This window comes from Urocitellus parryii, chromosome 7 (genome assembly GCF_045843805.1).
Source record: "Urocitellus parryii isolate mUroPar1 chromosome 7, mUroPar1.hap1, whole genome shotgun sequence".
Classification (NCBI taxonomy): domain Eukaryota; kingdom Metazoa; phylum Chordata; class Mammalia; order Rodentia; family Sciuridae; genus Urocitellus; species Urocitellus parryii.
The window spans coordinates 161,255,282-161,272,307 of NC_135537.1; the positions used below are offsets into that span (position 1 = coordinate 161,255,282).

The 17,026-nt window shown below is 50.3% G+C and overlaps 1 protein-coding gene and 2 non-coding genes across 4 annotated transcripts in view; 2 read left to right on the forward strand and 1 right to left on the reverse strand.

Annotated features, from left to right (window-relative positions):
• The first annotated feature begins 2,717 nt into the window (after positions 1 to 2,717).
• On the forward strand, positions 2,718 to 2,789 carry Trnac-gca (transfer RNA cysteine (anticodon GCA)). Its single transcript has one exon. It is a non-coding gene; the product is annotated as a tRNA-Cys (tRNA).
• A 1,686-nt stretch (positions 2,790 to 4,475) lies between these two features.
• Positions 4,476 to 4,547, reverse strand: Trnac-gca (transfer RNA cysteine (anticodon GCA)). Its single transcript has one exon. It is a non-coding gene; the product is annotated as a tRNA-Cys (tRNA).
• A 632-nt stretch (positions 4,548 to 5,179) lies between these two features.
• Lasp1 (LIM and SH3 protein 1) overlaps positions 5,180 to 17,026 on the forward strand; it is a 39,604-nt gene continuing 27,757 nt past the window's right edge. The window contains exons 1-2 of one of the 2 annotated variants that reach the window (XM_026387063.2): positions 5,180 to 5,463; positions 12,999 to 13,093. In XM_026387063.2, coding sequence (XP_026242848.2) covers positions 5,395 to 5,463; positions 12,999 to 13,093 — 164 coding nt within the window. In that variant the 5' untranslated portion in view covers positions 5,180 to 5,394. The remainder of the gene's footprint in view (positions 5,464 to 12,998; positions 13,094 to 17,026) is intronic. The other variant, XM_026387062.2, reaches the window with a different exon arrangement.

Below are 17,026 nucleotides of genomic sequence, written 5' to 3' on the forward strand. Positions count from 1 at the left end.
ATGGCACAGGGGGAGAGGATGCCATGCTGCTGGTTGATGCCATTGAGGAATGGGCAATGAACCAACAAATGTAGCAGCCTCTAGAAGCTGGAAGTGTCAAGGGAATTAGAGCTTCCAGAAGTAATGGAGACATGATAATGTTCTGATTTTTAGCCCAGTGAAATTGATTTTGGAATATAATTTTTTGGTGGTAGTGGGAATCAAAGCCAGGGACTTGTGCATACTAGCCACATGCTGTACCACTGAACTATATCCCCAACCCTAATTTTTAAATTTTGACCTCCAGAACTATAAGATAATAAATCTGTGCTGTGCTAAGCAAATAAATTGTGGTGATTTGTTACAGCAACAGGAAACTCATACACCAAAGTCTAAGACCTTGTCACCATCTTTCACCTGCATTATTGCAATAGATTCCTAACTGGTGTCTCAATGTCTACCCACTATCTCTATTTTAATGTGGTAAGAACACCTAACATGAGATCTACTCTTTTTTTTCTCCCAATGCTAAGGAGTGAATCCAGGGTCTCCAGTGCATGCTAAGCAAGCATTCCACCACTGAGCTACACTGTCATTTCATAAAAAATCCAAACTTATTTGACCAACAAGGCTTACACAAACTTGGTGTTTCTGTCTCTGTCTCTCTGTCTCTCTTTGTTGTTGTTGGTACTAGGAATTGAACCCAGGGATGCTTTATTACAGAGGTATATCCCCAGCAGCTCTTCTCTGGGTCTCCATCCTGTCAGTCTACTCTGTAGATGTTGGGTTTCTTAACCTCACAGTCACATGGACCTGAAACAAGAGGTTTGGTGGATCTCCAACAGTGAAAACAGAAAAAAAGACAACATTTAAAAATTAGCTTCCAAATAATTGATATTGCTATAATATGGATCTTAAAAGTCCCCCCAAAGGCCCATATGTTAACAGTTTCTTCCCAGAGTGGTACTATCAAGAGGTAGTGAGACCTACTGTGATGTTTTTGGGTCACTGGGGATGTGCCCATAACGGGGATAGTGAGACCCGAGCTTGTTCCTCTCTCTTGTGCTTTGCCAAGGTCTCGGCTTGGCACTGAATCACAAGCTACCACACAGTTTTGTAGGTTCAAACAGCAATTCTTTATTCCCGAACTCACACTGCCGTCTACAAACACGTTCTGGCGAAATCCAAGTTCTGCCCGCACAATTCACCTACTCCATGAGGCTATTTCCAAATCCCATTTGAATCTCACGAGAACTCAACGGGAACAAGCAGCAGGAACACCCTAATCCCAGCAGCAATAATCTTCAACCTCCAACTTCCCTAAAACCCCTATTATCTTAAACGGGGAACGCCTTAAACTCAAGGAGTGGAAAACTTCCTCAAACCTGATCAGCTCTAAACCCAGATCCGCCTTGGTCTTTGAGCAAGGTCACCTTACTAAAGCATACATGCAATGTCCCATCGAATGTCCTCTAAGCAGCATGGGGTACGCTGGCAAGGAGATTTTGATGCGTCATTCCTACTTGGCAATGGCCCTCAGCAGTGCTTCTGACGTTGAGGTGATCAGATTTGCTCTACCACTCAGTTCCTCCGTGATGTGCTTATTTTGAGACAGGATCTTGATAAATTTCTGGGGCTGGCCCAGGATCTTGTGATCCTCTTGCCTCAGTCTTCTGAGTTGCTGGAATTACAAACCTGGGTCACTCACCCCTGGCTATTTCTCGAGCTCTCTCGGGAGTTGCTCTCCCGAGGTCCAACTTCCTCAAGCCTCAGGGATGTTGTAGTAGCCATTTCCTCCACCTTCACTACCTTTCCCCCATAGATTGCCAAATGGCTGCTTTCTACATGTCATTCAGGTTTGAACTGCCAATTTATCTGCTCAAAAAGGCCTTCTGTGGGGCTGGGTTTGTGGCTCAGTGGTAGAGTGCTCACATGTGTGAGGCACTAGGTTTGATCCTCAGCACCATCTAAAAATAAATAAACAAAATAAAGATATTGCATTCATGTATAACTAAAAATATATATATTTAAAAAAAAAAGGGATTCCATGGGGCTAGGAATATAGTTTATTGGTAAAAGTCCTTCCCTAGCATGTGTGCCTAAGGCACTGGGTTCACTCCTCAAGAAAAGGGGAGAAAAAAGCCTTCCATGGCTATCCAACTTGAAATAACCACCAGTACCTCCTTAATTACATTTTGGTCTTTATTTCAATAATTTCCTTTATCACTGCTCTATTTCCTTGTTTATTCACTTGTGCATTTATTTCCAGTCTGTCCCCAGTAGATTGTAAACTCAGTGAGTTAAGAAACTCCGTATCTTTCTGTTGAAAGTTTGTTCTGTACAGTGAGTGCTCCATTAACAAAAAAAAAAAAAAAAAAAAAGGGGGGGAACCAACAGCTTGTACACCCAGAAGGCCTCAGTGGAGGTGTCTTTTTAGTTATTATTTGTATTCCTTTTAGAGAGACCATGGGAAAAGTTTCCCTCTCCAGTTTTGCAAGAGGTTATTCTCTGACTTGTGAGGGGAAAGAAATGAGTGGTGTTATGAACAAAGAACTGAGCCCAGAAAAAAACCTACATTTACATATTTTCAAACATGGTTTTTTTTTTCATTTGTGCCTCTCTTATTAGTAAATTCAATGTCATTTAGCAAAAATGTCTTAATTTTGAATAGTTAAGTGACTTTCAGCATGAAAACTTGATAGTCCAAGTAAAAAGAATTCACAGCACTTTCCAGCAGAGGGGGTATAGCTCAGTGGTAGAGCATTTGACTGCAGATCAAGAGGTCCCCGGTTCAAATCCGGGTGCCCCCTTGCCAGTACTTTAATATTTTTCACAGGTGATTCAGATAACCAGTCACTAGGGTATTTCTGGATCCAAAACTTCTGAAAAATGTCCTTTGACTCTTCCACTAGCATAATTTCCCCCCCCCTGGTTCCTATCGTCCAAGAACTAGCAGCAACACAGAGGTAGCTTTAGTAGGTTTGAGTCTTCCACCCTGACTATGTGATAAAAAGCCCACCTGCACCCTCAATAGGTAGAGGCAAGGCTCTGAGTTATTATCATCTTAGAAATTATTCACTAACCCACTGATTATTGTTAATTATAATTTGATTTGGGGTTTTAAAAAATAAAAAAAAGGCATGTTAGGGTCACAGCAGTATTATTTTGCCTAGTTCATAACCTGGTTGAAAAGACTAAGGATGAATCCAGGTTCAGAAAGCTTATATTCTGGCCAAGTTTAAGGGGTCATAGTACAGAGATGACAGGTTAAAAGTGAGTAACTTCCCTTCTTTATATTAGCACAAAGGCAGGGCCTTGGCTTGATAATCTACAGGTGCCATGTTCAGGGGTTGGTGTCTGGGAAAGGGGAAAAATGCTGGTTAGCTATTTCTGCAGCCTGGGTTTTGCACCATGGCTCTTATCTCCTTGTCCAGCCCAGCAGATCGCTGTAATGGGAACTGGGGGAAAAATGTGCCCAAGTATTTCCCTAGGTCCCTAGGGATGACACAATCAGATTCCGGGTTTAAAATATCACAGTTTCCCCCTGACTCAAGCAACATGCCAGGCAAGCTTGTCTCCCTTATTTTTTCCTTTTTTGGGGTAAAACCTAGTGGAAGGGACGCCCTTGATTCTCTCTCAAACTTATCATTTTTCTCCAACTTCACAATGACATGGGCACACAGCCAGCAGATATCTGTTTACGTCTTTAGAATTTGAAACTAGATAACCGGTAGTATCAGTCCACTGTTCCTCAAAGTGTGTTCGGGGAACCAGTATCACCAGCATCACCTGGGAAATTACTGGAAAAGCTAATTCTCTGGATCCCATTCCAGTTCTAAGAATCAGAAAGAAGTCCTCAGGATAATTTTGCTGCGTGCATTCATTTCTATGGTTTGCAACGGGGTAACTTAATTTTTGTACATTAAAGTAAACTGATAGGCATGTATTGGTTATTTTACTGTTCCTGAAATGTCTTCAGTCTCTCTCTGTCATGAGCAATAGGGAAGGGTGAACACAACATGTCCATGTCCAATGGTAATGAAGTCGAACAAAACAAACAATAAAAATAAAAGTATAAAATAAAGAAGAAAAAAGGAAAAAGTTGAAGTTGGAAAGGGTTGTGCCTGTGGGTTTCCCTCTTTGACCCACCCCTACCCCCATCGGATACGAACGACAACTTGGGGTAGTCATCCTGTACCCCGAACCCAGCGTCCTGAAGTGCCTGATAGACCTGTGGTGGTGGCGGCAGAAATCCCACCTCTGTCGCTAGTATGGGGACGTGCATCTTTTGTATCTGATAGTGCACTCAACCCACACCACCACCTTCCGGTGGACACAAAGCAAAACAGAAAGCTTTCTGCTAAGGTTGGAAAACGAGGAAGGGACTCACCCCGCCCCCGTTTTTGTTTTCTTATAACCTAGGATACAACGTTAAAATGTGAATTGAGGATGAAAAAAGGAATTATGCTCATTACACAGAGGAGAAAAACACACCAAGGGGGCACCCGGATTTGAACCAGGGACCTCTTGATCTGCAGTCAAATGCTCTACCACTGAGCTATACCCCCGTGCCGCTCCTGCGGTTGGAGGTGGCTCTTTTGGGTGCTAAAACAGTGTTGCAGCTGCTACGCAGGTACGAACTAAGAGTAAGGAGAAACGGATTAAGGAGGAAAGGGACCAAGTTGAAAGCAGAAGGTGCCTGAATCCAAGGAACCCTGGGGAAAGCTGCACCGCAGAAGCGCGGAGACGAAGATCTAGCCTGGATCCCGAGGCTGCGAGTCTAGTGGCGAAGGACAGGTTCCGCCCCACAAATGTGGGAAAGGACGTGGGCGGGAAGGGAGCTAACTGCGGGGGCGGGGAAGCGGGGTTCCGGTTCAGGCTGCAGGTTCACCCACTGGTAGGAAGGAAAGTCCCTGAATCTGGAGAATCTGCTTGGGCGTTCAGGAGTGTTCCCACCCCGCCCTCGACGGGTGAAAGGGGTTCGCCAGTCCCTCGGAGCCTGGGCACTCCAGATTTGCTGCCAGCCTGGCTCGACACCGCCTCCAGCGCGGGAAAGGCCCTGGGCAAAGCGCACCGTCTGCCTGGGAGAGCGGGGGCTCTGGCACCCGGGTCCCACAGCCCGCCCCGGAACCCGCCCCCGCGCAGCCCCACGTCGCCCGGGGAGCGCGCCTCGTCGCGCGCGCCCCTGTCCGCGCCCGAGGCGCGTCCCCGCCCCGGTGCAGCCCCTCCTCCCCGCTGTGTTTATTAGGGGAAGGAGGGCGGAGGCGGAGGCCAGTTCCCCAGCTCCAGCCGCCGTCGCCGCCGCCAGTATAGTGCAGCCGCGGCCGCCTCCCGCCAGCCCGCCAGCCCGCCAGCCCGCCGGGGGAGAGAACGTGCTTGAGCTCGGGCATCCCCGCTCCAGTCTTTTCCGGAGCCATGAACCCCAACTGTGCCCGGTGCGGCAAGATCGTGTACCCCACGGAGAAGGTGAACTGTCTGGATAAGGTGAGTTCCGGGACTCGGAGACGCGTCTAGGCAACCCCGAGCTACGATCGGAGGAGGGGGAGGAGAGAGGGGCTGGGTCTTGCCGCCTCATCCCCGCGATCCCTGGGGAAGGGAAGGAGGGTGGGCGGTGTCATTGGGTGTGGGGACGGACCCCTTGGGGTCTGGGAGCTGGGGATCCAGGACGAGGCGGGCAGCCACTGCTGGAGAAGGGTGGTCTCTGTGACCAGGGGCTGGGACAACACAAGGAAGCCAGGCCCGGGGTGTGTGTGTGCAGGGAAGGTTAGAGGTGCAGTCCCGCCCCCCAGGGCCAGGAGAGTGAGCGCAGACGGCCGCTCCCTCTCCCCGCCGCGCCGAGCGCCAAGTACGCGGAAGCGCGGGGCGCTGGGGGGGAGGGGGCGGCGGGGGCGGGGCGGCGGCCGGGGGCAGGCGAAACCTGCTGCTCTGGCCACCCGGCTTCCTGGCCTGGAGGCCCCCAGCGAGGACGATCGCCTGGCGAAGGTCGCCTCTGGGAAGGGGGCTTCGGGTGAGGACCCGAGCCCTGCCTCGAGAACCCCTTTTTGGAACGACCTGGAGCCCCCCCTTGGTGGTTCTGTGGTTAAGGGACCAGCCAGTCCTCCTTCACATCTTCCCAGCCCCCACCTCGAATTACAAGCCAACTCCTGATGCTGGGCAGTGCAGCCCGAACCGGGCGGGGTCGGTGCTAGGGTAGGGTGGGTGGGGGACTCTTCTTCCTAGAGATCTCCTGAAATTGTGCTCTGTCTGAAGATCGGCTTGTAGAACAAAGAGCTAACTTTTCAAAGCAGGTTTCTCCAATGGAGGGTGGGGTTGGTTGAGTTCTGGGGAAGCCGAGAAAAGGGGGAGGTGTTTGGGGGGGAGGGGAGGGTGGCCTTCTGGAAATTCGCTGTCCCTGGGGCCCTTAGGCGTCCCCCTCTCCCCCCCCCCCCGCCCAAGCTGGACTCGTTCATCTGGTTGCCATTATACTTTTAGAGGGGGGTGGAGAGCAGAACTGGGTGTTTCCACCACAGTTTGGGGTAGGATCCTGCCCTCTTGTTAAGCTCTTAAGATCCTAAGGTAAGCCTGCCCTTCCTTGAGTCCCCTCCGTGGTCTGGAAGAAAGGTCTCAGTTTTGGTCCCCTCCTCTTTGCGCTTTGCACCCACCATCCCAAGGTGGCTCCAAGTCTAAATAGTTCCTCTTTTCTATCGTAACTGGCAGGAGTGGGGTGGGGGGAACTACATACAAGAAAGGTGCAGGTTTTGTTTGGGAAAGGTTAGTTCATTGGATAGTTTGTCTCTCCCAGCCCCCTTGGGGTTGCCATTCCTCAGTGACCTTTGGCCCCTGAGTCAGGATGAAGAGGTGGGGTTAGAGATTCTGAAACACATTTGAACTTGCTCTTGTAGGGAAGGGACTTAGAGGACTGCTGCTGTTTCCTTACCCCTTCAGTGCTTGACTGGCAGGAGGAGAGGATATTGTGGGCAAGAGAGAAAGTGCAGATCTGCTGGATGATTGGGTCAGTCTCTGGAGGGCAGGACATGAGCCTGGAGCTTCTAGATGGGGAAACATTCCCTTGACAACTTATCTGACCTTGCACATGGATTTTGACCTCCCTGATGGCAAGGATTTTGGCCCCTGCATCTGCAGTTTTCTGGGCTCCTCTTCCTGTCCACAGTGATGAATTGGGAGGAGACAGTGCTCACCTTCAGAGGCAATATAGGATGAAAGGATTGCTAGCCTGGAAGTTGGAAGACTTGGTCCTGGTTCTAGGTCTGCTCCCACCAGCTTAATGAATGGCTCTGGGCCTTATAGGGTGTGTGAGTATGACTATGTTGTAACCTTGGAGGTGGGCAGTTCACTAGTTTCTGGAAGGAGCATTTTCCCCCCACATGATACTGGAATTGAACATAGAGATGCTTTGCCAGTGAGCCCAGAACACTGCAGTAAGTAGAAGCTACATCCTCAGCCCTTTTTATTTTGTATTTTTTAAAAAAATACTTTATTAGTTGTTGGTGGACCTTTATTTATTTATATGTGGTGCTGAGAATCTAACCCAGTGCCTCACACATGCTAAGGCAAGTGCTCTACCACTGAGCCACAACCCCAACCCCTTTATTTTGTATTTTGAGACAGGGTTTCCTTAAGTTGCTAAGGCTGGCCTTGAATTTGTGATCCTCCTGTCTCAGCCTTGCAAATAGCTAGGATTATAGGCTGATTACAAGTGCTGGCCACCATAACAGTCCCCTCCCTACCTTTTCGGTCTATCCCTACACTCACTTGCCTTATAAAGACTATCAGTGCCCCTTGCAGTGACACATGCCTATAATCCCAAGTATTCAGGAGACTAAGGCAGGAGATTGCAAATTCAAGGTCAGTCTGGACATCTTAGGAAGACCCTGCCTCGAAATAAAAAATAAAAATGATTGGGGATATTGCTTAGTGTTAGAGTGTTAGAGTACTCCTGAGCTCAATCCCCAGTACCAGAAATATAAAAAGTCCTTTAGTGCTGTGTGTCAGGGGAGGAGGCAGGGATACTGCAAGGGACCCTCCCTAGTAGTTCTTTAGTCCCTGCTGGAAGAGGATGTTCTGGAGGGGGTTGCTGTGGAAAGTAGGATGGGGTGATTCCTCCCTGTTTTGAGAACTGTCCCTAAAGGAAGTAGCTCTGGAAAGACCTTGTCCTCCTTTCCTCCTGCACTGAGTCAGAGGCCTGAAATATTCAGGCTTATTCTTCCCTACCCCCTCCAGTAAGAAAATGTACCTGGAGAACCAGCTTCCTTCAAGCACCTGGATAATGCTGGGCTGAGACTTGGGAGTAAGAAATGTTCAGTCCCACAGGCATTGTTACTAACCAACTACCCAACGCTTCCCATTCCCAATAATGGTCAGTCAACTTAGATTGGCCTGGTTCACTACAGTCTCTGGTGACATGTAGCACACCAAATGGCTAAAGCACAAGCTGTGTCCTTGGTGTTAAGTCTTTTCTCCTTGAGCCTTATCTCCCAAAGGCATAGGTGGGTAAGGCTCAAGGAGAAGGCCAACCTGCCCCCAACCTGCATTACCCAGGGTGCTCTGCATGCTGGATAAACATGTATTGCTGATGACAGTGTTTGAGGAAGGAGGTCGGGATTTGTTTCCCCAGAGGATTTCTGGGATTAGAACTGGGGGAGAAACAGGTTGACCTCATTTGCTCATTCATTCAACAAATATTTATTGAACACCTACTTTGTATACCTACTTTATATCTGGGTACCTGTATTGTCAAGTATCTTGTTATGTCCCTCTCCCATGACTGGCTCACTTCCCCTGGCTTCTGAAAACAGGTGGAGACATTTAGGAAGGTTAGAGAATTGATTTGCTGCCACTTCCTCTGGAATCCCCCTTTAGGGTGGGCTCCCTGCCGCTGGTTATCAGAGCTCTCCCTCTACCCTCGAAGAGGCAAAAGTCCTTGTTTCAGTTTCCTAGCCAAAGCTTAGAATACCCCATGATCACCTTGCAATCATTCATTCATAATAGCTCCTGCTTACTGTAGTGTTCTGGGCTCAGAATATGTAGCTGCCTCGCCAGACATCAGTGATTGTTCCTGGGAATAATGAATCTATAAACAGAGGCTCAGATAGTTGATGTGGCTTGCCCTTTTGCTTTTAGCCAAAGTTGGAATTCACATCCAAAGTTCTTTCTGCTGGTGTATTTGCAAAAAGTATTTATTTAAAAGAATTTTTTTAGATGTTGATAGACCTTTATTTTATTCATTTATTTATCTGTCATACTGAGAATTGAACACAGTGCCTCATACATGCTAGGCAAGCACTCTACCACCTAGCCACAACCCCAGCCCATGCAAAAAGTATTTTTTATTTACGCACTCTTATTAGTGCCAAAGATGAGTCATAGCCCTCCCTAATCCCCCACTTCCACCTACAGATCTGGGATCTTGTGGGATGGGGGTGGTGCAACTGGGGTATAAGGAATAATAATAATATTGGTGGAGATTCAGGAAAGATCCACACCTTTAAGCCATTAGCCTGGGTTGGTAACCTGGACAGGGTAGAGCTGATGCTGCCCCTGGTGGAGAGGAAAAACTATAACCCTGGGCAACAGGAAAGGAGGAGAAGATCTCATACTCCAACCCTGAGTCATTCCACCCCAGGCAGCCTGGAGTTCAAAAGGCAAGGTGCCAGGTATAGGCACAGTGACCTGGAGCTCTCCACACCCACTTCCAGAGCCTTGGAAGGACTGGGCTGGCCCAGGTAGCCCAACTGAGAGGGATCCTTGCAGGGCTTCTGTGCCCACCAGTCTCTGTTTGCCTTTCAGTAGAGTGGGTTTCTGTAGAGGAGGTTGCAGAGGTGGCCCTCCTCTGTGGCCTGGGATCTGGCAGAGTGGCTTCTTGGTGCCAGAGTTTGGTCAAGGGCTGCCTGGTTTCTGTGAACAGGGACACCGTGGACTTTGCCACAGTTGGTTGCATGAGAGTAGCTGCCTTGAGGTGCACTTTGCTCCCCCGAGTGGCGGGATTGCTTCCCTGAAGTCTTTGCTAGCAAGGGGGTCTTGCTTTGGGACAGGGCTTCTGGGGCAGAGTCAGGAGGCAGATAGGGCCACTGACCCCCATTGAGACAGGATGGGGTTTCTTTCCTCTTTGGATTTTCGTGCTCAGCCCAGGCCTGGCTCCCAGGAGTTGAGTGGCCATTTCCTGTCCTCCAAAGAGGACACAGTGGCAGGAGCTGCTGGATTTTCTTGAATCTTATGGCCCTCTTCCAAGAAGAGGGAGAGGAGTGACATGCAGCAGCGAGGGTACTGGGCATCCCGTGAAGTGGACCCTGGCAAACCGCATTCCCTGCCACGGTGCCTCAGGGAGAATATTTTCAGCTCCACTTTACAGATATGGAGACCAAGCTCAGTAACTGTCCTGCAGGTATGCAGTCCATTCTGGTTTCCATTACTGCTTCTAAGCCCTCTATAAGGGGACAGGTGATGGCCTGCCCCAGCCTCTGATTATCTAGCTTAGAGCAAGAGGTCTTTGTGGGAGTAGGGGCATGGGGTGGGCAGGACTGCTGGTGGGAATGAGCTGTCTCTTGTACAGGAGCCCTCTTCCTCCCCGTCATGGCCTGGAGGGATTTGGGGGAACTCTGGATTGGGGGTTATTGGTCCTGTACCTCCAGCCTGGTGCTCTACTCTCTCCTGCTTCCCAACAGGGCTTGGCTTCAGGGTGGGGGCTTCGCCATCTGCTAGAGTAGGGGTGTCTGTCTCTTTTCCCTTGTCTCCCCAGCGTCATTCAGGAGACAGCCTTGGAGGTCCCCAGCCTCAGGACAGTGTGTATTCCTGCGTGTATGTGTGTGTGAAAGTGGGTCATGGTCTGGATTCCAGAGAATGTTTTTCCTGGCAGGCCCCTGTGGGGGTGGGGGAGGCCGGGGCCCAGGCAGGGGCATGTGCTGCCGAGCAGGCAGAGGCCAGCAGACTGGGTGGTGACAGTGCTGGGGCACTCTGCCAATGCCTTGCAGTTATTGGGAAAGACAGTGGGGCTCTCACTTTGGGGGCTTATGGAGGCAGAGACCACCCAGTTTTAGTTTTCTGGAGGTCTGTGTGTGTTGGGGTATGCACTTTGGAGAGAATGGAAGATGCTGTTGGTGGAAGCGGGAGGTTGGCATGGGAGAGGGGTTCTGAGATAAGCTTAGGTTGGGGTTGGGGGTGGGCTCAGGCCAGTAATCCCTTTACTTCCAGAATGCAACTGGCCTTCTTCCCAAAGAGAAGTTCTCCTATCATTTGCTTAATATTCCATCATTAGACTTTTCCTTTGGATCTTCTTGATAGGGAAAGTACCCCATTAGAGGGTGGTTACCCCCTGAAATTATCTCTGGTTAAGTGCGCCATGGTAGGGGAGATTGAATCCCAGCTTCTCAGCTTTCCTTTCTTCTGTCCCCTCCTCCAGGTGTCTTAAAAGCATCTTTTGAAAAGCTTGCCTTGCAGGGGAATCCCTTGATGGACAGCCAGGGAGCTCTGTCAGCTCTATGGCTGGGCACAGGGTACTTTTGAAGTCCCCTGGCCCCTCCTTGGCTTCTGGACTCCTCCTTTGAGGGTCAGGAATGTCTCCTTTGACTGCTAGGAATTGGGGCAGGGACAGGCCAGCCAGGTCATCCAGACAGCCTGGATTCTGGGGTCTTAATAGCTGAAGCCCTGGTTAGTGCTGATCCTGGGGCCACATCCTGGGCTGCCAGGGTTAAGGTGCATCTCGTTTGCATGGGTTTGCCAGTATAGTACCACTTCTCAGGGATGCGGTCACTTCCTTTATTGCTTTCTACTCGGTCTCCTCCATCAGCCACCCTGAATTAGTCCTGGTGGCTCAGTTCCAGGCCTCTGGGTTTTTTTTTTCCGCTCATTTGCACACACATGCATTGGAGCTGTGTTTGGGCACAGTAGTAGCCTGCCTTCGTCCCCAAACCTCCAAAGAGGTTCATCCCTGCTGTGCCCAGCATCCAACATTGAGTCCTGAGGGGACTCAATGCTGTGCTAAGGGTTTTGCAGGTAATTTCTCATTAAACCTTAACAGTACCAGGATGGATAGGTGTTTTTTTTTTTTTTTTTTTTTTAATATTTATTCATTTATTTATTTTATTTTTTAGTTTTTGGCGGACACAACATCTTTGTATGTGGTGCTGAGGATCGAACCCGGGCCGCACGCATGCTAGGCGAGCACGCTACCCCTTGAGCCACATCCCCAGCCCCGGATAGGTGTTTTTATATGCATTCTACAGACACAGAAATGACTCTGAGGTGCAGGGCGCTGCCCAAGGTCATATAGCTTGCAGGTGGAGCCTTGATATCTGCTTTGGGGAGTTCACCTCCAAAACTTGAGTGCTTCAGTGGGAGACTAGCTGCTGGGTGCTCCCCTACCTGTTCTCCAGCTGGGTGGGAGAGGGATGAGGGAGGGTAGACAGGGTGTGGGTGTACTCCCTAGAGCCTGGGGCTCTTCTCATGGGGAGGAGACCCACAGAAGTGGGATACACCAGAGCTGAGCATCACAGGGAGGGTGTCTGTGGGGGGCGGGGGGGTGCACATGTGTATGGGAGCTAAGAGTATCAGGGCTCTCGGCCTGTGTGCATGGGCTCGTGGGGGGGGGGGGGTGGGCCCATCTCCAGGCCTTGTGAAGCTAGAGGAGCTGCCCCTTCCTGTTCAGAGCTGCTGCTTAGCAACCCAAGTGCCACTTTGCATAAGCAATGAGGCCTTTCTAGCTCTAGAGCAGGAGGAGTGGTCTGGGAGGTAGAACTGACCTTCTGATGCTTCTGGGGGCTGCTGCCACCCTCACCTTCAGGCTTGCCCTCCTGCAGAACTCCAGTGGCTGCCTGGTAGAGGGTGGGGTGGAGAAGGGAGTGTCATCAGCCACCAGAACCTGTGACCTGAGATGCCCCCAGCCCACCAGGGGTGATTCCAAGTTCTCCACAGCTGTGGGCTTAGGACATTCCCTGGGATGGAGAGTCCCTGAGTATCCCTGCCTTCCAAGCCCCCTGCCCACAGTCCTGGTATCTGATGGGTGTCCTCCCTCTGTCTCCCCCCAGTTCTGGCATAAAGCATGCTTCCATTGCGAGACCTGCAAGATGACACTGAACATGAAGAACTACAAGGGTTATGAGAAGAAGCCCTACTGCAACGCGTGAGTCTTGCAGGGGGCAGGGACTGGGTGGGCGCTTCACTCCCCCTTGGGTTCTTCCTTCCCTTCTGACAACTACCAGGTGACATTGCCAGCCCTTTCATACCTGGCACGATACATTGTGATCACATTGTATCCTCGCAACAGATGGTGAGGCAAGGGTTCCTCCTCTTATTTTATTTTATTTTTTTTTTTGGTGGTACTGGGGTTTTAACACAGGGGTGCTCTACCACTGATTTACACCCCTAGCCCTTTATTTTTAGATTATAAGACGAGGTCTTGCTAAGTTGCTGAGGCTAACCTTGAACTTGGCAATCCTCCTGCCTCAGTCTCCTGAATAGCTAGGATGACAAGTGTGCTACTTAGAGGTTCCTTAGAGGCTACTTAGAGGTTAGTTCGTACCCAGTTCTGGGCAGTAAAACAAACATGCTTTTCCCATTGTACCCTGCTGCAAGATAGGGATCCAGTTGGGCATGGTGGCAAGCACCTGGGTTTCCAGTCACTTGGTGGATAAGGCAGGAGATTACTTGAACCCAGGAGTTTGAGGTCGCCTGAGCAACATAGTGAGCTCTTATCTTTTAACAAATAAGTAAATTAATAAATAAAAATTTTATTTTTAAAACAAGGGATCCAGCGATTAAGTGACCTGCCCAGTAATTGACAGACTTCTTCTCTCATCTGAGCACTTAATAGGCTTTTGGGGCTCCTTTCATCAGTGTCCCCCCTCCTTTTTTTTTTATGGTGCTGGAGATTGAACCCAGGGCCTTGTGCATTGGAGGCAAGCACCCTACCAACTGAGCTATATCCCCAGCCCTGGTGTCCCTTTTATACTCTGTTGACCCTGGCTCCCAGCCCTAGTTTGTTTCTGAGAAGTGGGGACGAGAAGCAGGGTATGGCCTGGCCTAGGCAGATCTCTTCCCAGCCTAGCCTGGTAGACCCTTGGACACTGCTTTTCTGAATGTAATTAATTTGCCTGCTGGAGGCAGAGGTGGAAGTTGAGAGGCAGTTGTCTCTCACGTGGGAGGAACACTGCCTGGTCCATCTCAAGCAGCTGCACAGTGCCCCAACCCTCCATTGTCAAGGTGACCTCTTAAGTAGCAAGTGCAAACTCAGTGTCAGGTTCATGGCACATGGGAGCTTCAGAAGGTCATATTGCCTGCAAGTGGGTGGAAAGATCAGTATTCTATAAATGTAAGATCTCATTTTAGTCCAGTTTTGGTTTTTAAATTTTTTTAAGCAGGAAAAAAAAAATCACACATACTTCATTACATGTCTAAATACATGGGCGTTTTAGACTTCTGGTTTTAAATTCTCAGTCAGGAGGCTCTTTGCAGCTGAAGTTCACCCAGGAAGGGAAATTTGGGACTTGTCTAAAAAGGGTTGATTGGGAGCTTAAATCCCTTGGAGGGACTGTCTCCCTTCTAGCACATTCCCAGTCCCCTCCTAATACCACTGTCTGTCTCTTTGGGGTTTTGCACATTCATTGGACATTTATTTCTTACCTGATTCTCTGTGTCAACCTGGGCCAGATGCTAGGAAACCAATTTCTGAAAAAACGTCAAGCCCAAGGGGCATCTAAGCATCAGCTCTCCCTGAAGGGCAGGAGCCTTGGGCAGCTTCCCTGGTGCAGAGGAAGGGCCACAGCTCCATGCTGGCTCCTCCTGCAGCTGCCCCTCTCTTCTGACTTCTGTTCCTCTAACCCCCACCATCCCCTCCCAGCCCCAAGGGAAATGGGACATTCTTCAAATTCTTAAGGGCTCACACAAGCCCTGATTCTCTGCCACTTCCTCCCTCCTTTGGGGAGTGGGGTGGGGTTCAGAAAAGCCAGGGCACTTAACTCCTTGGCTGCTGGCTCACTTCCGGCTGGACTCAGGAGCCTTTTTTGGGGGCAGCTTCGAGGCCTCCACTCCTGGGCAGAAGTTCAGTAGCAGGTGCCAATGCTTTACATCTCTTCTAGATTCCAGCAGCTTAAAACTCAGTGATCTTTGGAAGTTGGAGAAAGAAATCAAAAGCTTGACCTTATTTTCTCTGCATTTTCTTAGCTTAGTGTCAAAGGTCTGGTTTACTTTTCTCCCAGTCTTCTGGGGAGGCTAGCAGCAAGTGAGTTTGGGGGTTCCTGCAGGGGTTGGGGGTGTTGGGAGAGGCAGAAGATGTAGCCTTCCTCCCTAAATGGTAGAAGTTCTCCTCTCTCTCTCCTGGCAACCAGCCAAAGAGGGGTTGTTCCCCTCCCCTCCCCTTTCTAGCCTTTACAGTCCTAGCTTTGCATGCAATTAACCTTTGACCCCTGGACCAGTTAGGTGTTGGCTGGGAAGGACCCTGGATGAGAGGAAAGGCGTGGCAGATGTGTAACCCAGCTGTGCTTGCTCCTGCTGAAGTAGCACCTTGCCCAAAACTCAGATGCTCCCTCTGTTCCTCAGCCTCAGCCACATCTGGGCCAGCAAGCCCTATGTGGGAGTCCATCCTCTGCACCCGGGAGCCTAGGTTTCTCCATAGTTAAAATTCCTACCCAGGGATGCTGGACCCTAAACCTGTCTGCCTTTGGCCCCATCCTTCAGTGACATTCAGATTTCTGCATCCTGGGGTTTCTGAGGGTAGCTTCCCCATTCCTGTGCTGGCTGGACTTTGTGGACCACAGCTTAGCTTGGCTCAGCTTCCTTCTGTGAAGCACCCCACGCCCTGCTGGGCTAAGCCCCATGTAGGACCCAACAGGGCAGGTGGTGTCTCTTGGCATTTTGCCAGGTAACTGGGCCCACCGAGTGAGCGAGGGTGTGAGTGTGGTTGTCAGGGAGGTCTCAATATTGGGTCTGTCCCTGACCGCCCCCTACACGTGGGGGCAGGGGCAGGGCATCAAGACAGAAGCGAGCTGTCTCATTTGTCTGTCCTTCTGTGAGGACTCTCAAGACCAAGATTGAAGTTCTGGACAGTGACTGTAAGCAGCACAGAGGCTGCTTCTCTTTCCCTCCTTGCGTTAGGCTGGTTTGGGGGAGAGGCAAGGGCACGGACACAGGCCAGAGCTCTTGGGCAGCTGCCTGGTACCGTGGCTCCCATGTATGTGCAGTTACCCAGGTGCCTGGTAACTTGGGTGCTTGGGGCACCCCCAGACACACACACACTGGGCGCTGAGTGAGCAGGCTGCATCTGCTTCTCACATCTGGGCAGCAGCCACACTGGCATCTCTGTGGCAAGGTCGAGGCTACACTCCTGCTTTTGCAAGGTAGCCCAGGAACTGTTCATCGAACCCTTTTTTGAGTCTTCTAGGTGGGTGGGGCGAGTCTGCTCTTTTGGTTAGGGAAATATTTATACCCTTGATTATTTGTTTTGCAAACTGGATTTTCCAATACCCTGGCTCCATTCAAACCTGCTTCTTTGTCTCCATGCAAATGATTTTGAAACCAGGCTGGGGGGTGTGGATGCAGAAAAACTGCCTGTTCCCTCTTCCTTGGGGACCTGCAAAGCAGAGGCTGGGCTTTAGGTCTGGAGAACCAGCATTTGGGGTGTCCAGTAAGGGCTGTGCACGGCCCGGGGAGGGCAAGGGGCACTCAGTTGCACCTGTCCCTTCATGGGCTGCAGACTCCTGGGGTTTATCCTTTAGTTTATTTTATCTGTGTTGTGAGGAGCTGGGGGGGTGGAGATGTCCCTGATTCTGGGAAACCAGGGACTATGCTGCTGCCCTTGGGCAGGAGTAGGGCAAGGTCAGTGTTTAAATTCTAGCAAATTCTCTCTAATCCCAGCAGCTTTTAAGGGGTGAGCAGTGTTGGGTAAACCCAGGCCTGGGGCCTGAGGCTTTCCTGCCTCCCCAGAATTCCCTGCTTTGCTGGGAAAATTGGGTCAGGTGTCTCAGGGAGCCAAAGGCAGCACTGGCGTGGGAGGGGCATGTGTTGGGGTGGAGGAGGTGAGTCCAAATGGGCAACCAAGGTGGCCAGATACAGCCCTCAG